Genomic DNA, 6,319 nt, shown 5'->3' with positions numbered 1-6,319 from the left:
ACCATTGTTTTGACATCACTGGCAATATCAGACTCTATCATATGTGTCACTAACCTGCCGGAGGCGATATATTTCAACATGGCAGAAAACTACAAGAATCTCTACATGACTTACGAATGGTGCAAAGCTAATCACGTGTTGTACATCATTTACCAAATCTGCAGGATGACGTCAAATTGGTTTACAGCTATGCTTGGCGTACAGCGATTGCTTGCTGTAGCGTTGCCTTTCAAATACAGCAAGTTATGTAGTAATGTAGCGACAGCTATAGAAATTGCAGTGATAGCTTTTGTTGCGTTCTTGCTGAATCTCTACGAAGCCTTTGGAATATACATTGCAGAACTTCCAATTTATACCAATTGGTATAAAAATGAGTCTTTACCTTCAAGTTGCATAAGAGATACTTCTCTTGGTTTGAGCAAAGCTTTTGGCGATCCTATGAAATCAAAAATGATATTTTTCATTTTTTCCGGTCTGCTTTATCGTGTACTTCCTGTTGTCATCCTCTTCTTTACGACTGTGACACTGGCCTACTTTTTATTAAAACGACGGAAAATGGGCGCTGCTGTTGGTAAAAAAAAAAGCACAGATCCAGAGGATGACTGGATTAATTTTCCTCATTTTGGTGGTATTTCTAATTGCTGAGATACAGGACGGCATTGCTTACTTTATCTATGCAGTTGAGCTTTCTCACAACTCAAAGAGATCGATTCTTTCAAAGGAAGACGACATTATGTGGGACACCATTTCCACGCTTCTGTCTTTAATAAGTTACGCGTGCAATTTCTGGATATTTTTCTTGATGAGTCAACAATTCCGTTCGGCTTTACGGGATATATTTAAGTCTGGAATCCGTAAAGCGCATGTCTATTTGAATCTGGAAGCTTCAGAAGTTGGAAGCAGCTCTAATGTCCAAAGTACAAGCATAACGGGCAAAGATGTTAGAAGTACTCTTGTTTAACTCAATAAGCATGTAAATGCCTATAATCAGTTATTTAGTTTTTGTTTTACTCTTCTGGAATGAAAACTATGGGCCAGTTTTAACATGAACCATTACTGTCAATCCAAATGATTTGTATCTGAATTACATGTGAGAGTCACGTAATCAACAGAGGTCGATCGATTTACTCACACAAACTGAGATCATTGGAACTTATTGCGTATATACTCAAACAATTTATCAATGTAGTATGCGTTTCATAGAGACTTGAGAGATAATGCAATGTGTCATATTGAATCTGTAAAAATATCAATAATAACATGTTTGTCATATTTAAGTTGACTTCATATTGTCTGTGTTTTTAAAAAAAATCTTCGTCACTTTTTAAAATTGCTTTTGGGGCATTTCTGCTTCTTTGATTGGTTTTCCTACAAAAAAACTTACAAAGTCTGGGCTTAAATTTATTGTGGGGAATGATTGTGTATAAAGTTTAAAAGTGGTAAGTTTTTAAACCGTTGATTTTGATAATATCTTGTGATATTAAATTTTCCAAAAGTTCCTTGGAATTTTTGAGCATCCACATCTGACCCGGGGATCCGGGTTCTGGTTCTTTACCCCCTTGCTTGTCGTAAAAGGCGACTAAATGGGGCGGTCCTTCGGATGAGACCGTATAAACCGAGGCTCCGTGTCACAGCATGTGTGGCACGATAAAGATCCCTCCCTGCTCAAAGGCCGTAAGTGCCGAGCAAAGGCCTAAATTTGCAGCCCTTCACCGGCAATGGTGACGTCTCCATATCAGTGAAATATTCTGGAGAGGGACGTTAAACAGTATACAATCAATCAATCCACACCACTTTTTGAATATATTGTTGCACAGCACTCTTGAGGTTTTTCCTTCACAACTGTCAATATCTTACTGAGGTGTAAAGAAAGAGGCTTGGTTGAACAATTACTAGACCCCGCAATGTATCTTTGTTTGTAAGGATTCTTATGAAGTTTCGGAATCCAATAAATATTTGGTAGTTCAAATACATTTTGGTTCCTTGGGATATTAAAATTATTCAAAACTGACATATGATTTTGAAGAATTTCTTCCTTAGAAAGGGAACAATGAGTATAAGTTGGATTACCGTCGCTGAAAAAAATATGAGTGATCAATGACGAGACAACTTCTCAATAAAGAAAGCTAAGCAGTGTACTATTTTGCTTCTTCCTTGTAACACTTGTCAGCTTGTATGACGTAAAAATACTCAGCAATTTTATATCCTCCTTACTGATGTACTGAGTGCATCAGTTAGTCATTCATGTGAGGGACAAAATTAATTATTTAATAATATTGAGTTATGATAGTTATGATTTTTTTAAATCACGTAATCTAGATTTTTAACTTCGTATCAGTTTTCTTCACTATAATTCAAATATATTCATCCATGTTTCTTTAATTGAAAAACAAATCAAACTTATAGAATATAGACAGCTTTAAAGAAAATCCGGAAGAAATTGAAGTTTGCTTTTGAAGAGTATTTGAAAAATAGTTTCCCAGTAAATTACACCTTTCATTTATATATTTATTTGTAAAGATATTAACAATAAACCATTTAGAATTTATACAAATGCATGCTATACCCTCTTCACATCATCCCACTTCTTTTTAATTTCGTCGACAGTTCTTTTTGAGAATGAGACAGCATTTACAGATTCCAAAATTTCCACCCAGGCTTGCTTTTTCTTTGTATTTCTGATCATGTCACTGAATTTTGAGTTGATGACATCTGAGCGTTCTTTAACTCCTTGAACTAATATTTCAAGTTCTTTTTCACTAAAACGCGACCTCTTTTTTCTATCTTCCATAATTTCAGCGTTAATTGTCAGAATTTATTATCTTATGAACCTCATACTTCCGTTTTCCATAATAAGATGTCAAATAAGATATCTAAAAATAAATAAATATCATTAAGCCTTTACAGTTCAGTTGTCAAACAGTTGTCTGAAAAAGAACATAGGTCATTTTAGCAACCTCGGCTAATTAAATTGTGGACTGTTTCAAAGATTCCCTACGTTTAATTATATGAAATTACACGAGGAATTCTCGAAACTGAACAATGACAAACCAGACCATTCCAAATTCTACGTTTGTCGGTTTAAACAACACAAAGAATGCTACTAATCATGGCTATGGAGAAAATGACTCCGGTGAGTCAGGCTCCGGGGGAGATCCCTATTACTACATCCAACAGGATTCATGGGATTACTACTCGTATTTGTACCCTCACAAGTACGAAATCGCAGGAGAATGGGAAGTTCCAATACGAGGCTATTTAACATTTTTCATAGCTCTAATTACCATATTAACCAACATTTTGCTGATCTGTGTTTTCATCTTCCACAGTACAAGGTCCCCTACCACCATTGTTTTGACGTCACTGGCAATATCAGACTCTATCATATGTTTCACCAAACTACCGGAAGCAATTTATTTTAACATGGCAGAAAACTACAAGAATCTCTACATGACTTACGAATGGTGCAAAGCTAATCACGTGCTATACGTTATTTACCAAATCTGCAGGATGACGTCAAATTGGTTTACAGCTATGCTGGGCGTGCAACGATTGCTTGCTGTAGCGTTGCCTTTCAAATATAGCAAATTATGTAGTAATGTTGCAACAGCTGTAGAAATTGCAGTTATAGCTTTTGTTGCGTTCTTGCTGAATCTCTACGAAGCCTTCGGAATATACATTGCGGAACTTCCAGTTTATACCAGTTGGCATTATAATGAGTCCTTACCTTCAAGTTGCATAAGAGATACTTCTCTTGGTTTGATCAAAGCTTTTGGCGATCCTACGAAATCAAAAATGATATTTTTCATTTTTTCCGGTCTGCTTTATCGTGTACTTCCGGTTATCATCCTCATCTTTACCACTGTGACACTGGCCTACTTTTTATTAAAACGACGGACAATGGGTGCTGCTGTTGCTCAAAGAAAAGCGCAGATCCAGAGGATGACTGGATTAATTTCCCTTATTTTGGTGGTATTTCTAATTGCTGAGATACAAGATGGCATTGCTTACTTTATCTATGCAGCTGAGCTCTCTCGCAACTCAAAGAGATCGATTCTGTCAAAGGAAGACGACATTATGTGGGACACCATTTCCACGCTTCTGTCTTTAATAAGTTACGCGTGCAATTTCTGGATATTTTTTATGATGAGTCAACAATTCCGTTCGGCATTACGGGATATATTTAAGTCTGGAATCCGTAAAGAGCATGTCTACTTGAATCTGGAAGCTTCGGAAGTTGGAAGCAGCTCTAATGTCCAAAGTACAAGCATAACGGGCAAAGATGTTAGAAGTACTCTTGTTTAACCCTTATAAGCATGTAAATGCCTATACATCAATTATTTAGTTTTCATTTTACTCTTGTGGAAGGAAAACTATGGGCCAGTTTTAACGAGCACCACCATTATCAATCCAAATAATTTACTCCGAATTAAGAGTGGCGTAATCAACAAAGGTCGATCGATTTACTCTCACAAACTGAGATCATTGGAACTCAGATCCTCTTTTGTGAAGTACAATGTATCTAAATCAAAAGTCAGAATTCTTCCCTGAGCATTGAATGATAAAACATTCCAGTGTATTAAATTATCAATTGCTGCATATGAGGTTTTAAGAATAGTTATTTAATTATTGCGTATATACTCAAACAACTTATCAATGTAGTGTGTGTCTCATAGAGACTTGAGAGAAAATGCAATGTGCCTTATTGAAAGTATAAGGAAACAAGTTTGATCTGTAAATATATGGTTGTTCAAACACATTTGGGTTCTTTGGGATATTAAAATTATTCAAAACTGACATATGATTTTGAAGAATTTCTTCCTTAGAAAGGGAACTATGAGTATAAGTTGGATTACCGTCACTGAAAATATGAGTGATCAATGACGAGACAACTTCTTAGTAAAGATAGCTAAGCAAATTACTATTTTGCTTCTTCATTGTAACACTTGGTCAGCGTGCAATTTGTATGACGTAAAATTACTCAGCAATTTTAGATCCTTCTTATTGACGTACTGAGTGCATCAGTTAGTTATTTATGTAAGGGACAAAATTAATTATATAATAATGTTGAGTTATGATAATTATGATTTTTTTTAAATCACGGAATCTAGATTTTTAACATGGTCATCAGTTTTCTTCACTTTAATTCAAATATATTCATCCATGTTTCTTTAATTGAAAAACAAATCAAACCTATAAAATATAGACAGCTTTTAAGAAAATCCTGAAGAAATTGAAGGAAACTATTTATAATTTGTGCTATTCTTCAATGTGATTTTTTGCTTTTGAAGAGTATTTGAAAAATAGTCTCCCAGTGACACTTTTCATTTATATACTCATTTTGTACAGATATTAACAGTTAACCATTTAGAATTTATACAAAGGCATGCTATTTTACTGCGCTACTTTTATGTTTATTTTGTATGAAGGAAGAATCATCCCTAAACTAGATGCTGTCATGAGACAGTAATACCCGCACTAAGGTGTTTGCCTCTAAATACACACTCGTACATATTAGGCTTAAAGCCTTCCAAGGAAAAGTCAAAATAATTCTATAATTTACACAGTACAAGTATTCTTCACATTGAGTATAACATTCTCAGACCCTGTGACTATGTGACCTATGACTCAGTGCCTCTTATATGTATTTTATATGCTTCATAGGCGTCGGAAGGAAATTGAAAGTGGGCAGCAAAACCAACAAAAAAGGTAAACCCCAATTTTCAATACTTAGAAAATGTCCATCTTTGCAAAAAAAAGGGGGGTTAAGCCCTCCGGTTCAGATGCCTACGTGTAAATTAGATTTTAAAAAATGTTTTGCTCATAATTGGTACCTTTTTAAAAAATGTTTTGCTCATAATTGGTACCTTTTTAAATTTAATAATGCCCCTCCCCCCCCCCCCAAAAAAAAAGAAACAAAAAAAAACACCACACACACACACACACTCTCACGAACCGTACTTTTTTTTTTAATAGGATACACATGAAGATGGAAAAGTTATGTTAAAACATAGTTTGTTATGAATTAATTTTAAGATTTGTTCTTGAACTACCGTAAATCTGGAAATTTTTGCTTTATATAAATTTTTAGCAAATTTGCAAATTCATTGCATTCGCAAAAATGTTTGTCTTAACAATAATTCAACAATAAGAAAATGTAAACAAAGTAGTGGTCATTCGCAAAATTTTGAATCTTAAAAATTAATCGATAGCATTTTGACCCAGATTCGCAAAATTAAATTGATGTAAAAATTTCCAGATTTACGGTATACATGTTTACATGTAAACACCTTTTGGAAAATTTCTACATTACATTGGG

General features: G+C 34.6%; 1 protein-coding gene and 1 pseudogene across 1 annotated transcript; both read left to right on the top strand.

Annotated features, from left to right (window-relative positions):
- Window positions 1–6: 6 nt before the first annotated feature.
- LOC134249462 (sex peptide receptor-like) lies at window positions 7–5,432 on the top strand (annotated as a pseudogene).
- On the top strand, window positions 2,886–4,439 carry LOC134249461 (sex peptide receptor-like). Its single transcript, XM_062731815.1, has one exon. The coding sequence runs from the start codon at window positions 3,043–3,045 to the stop codon at window positions 4,303–4,305; it is 1,263 nt and encodes a 420-aa protein (XP_062587799.1). The 5' UTR covers window positions 2,886–3,042; the 3' UTR covers window positions 4,306–4,439.
- Window positions 5,433–6,319: the final 887 nt, after the last annotated feature.

This window comes from Saccostrea cucullata, unplaced genomic scaffold (assembly GCF_032062105.1).
Source record: "Saccostrea cucullata isolate Sc308-1 unplaced genomic scaffold, CSIRO_AGI_Scuc_v1 ctg16928, whole genome shotgun sequence".
Classification (NCBI taxonomy): Eukaryota; Metazoa; Mollusca; class Bivalvia; order Ostreida; family Ostreidae; genus Saccostrea; species Saccostrea cuccullata.
Note: the sequence above shows the minus strand (reverse complement) of the source record. Positions and strands in the feature narration are given on the sequence as shown.

Bases quoted from the DNA above. Each gene is read 5' to 3' on its own strand.
- LOC134249461 (XM_062731815.1), top strand. From the start codon at position 3,043: ATGACAAACCAGACCATTCCAAATTCTACGTTTGTCGGTTTAAACAAC.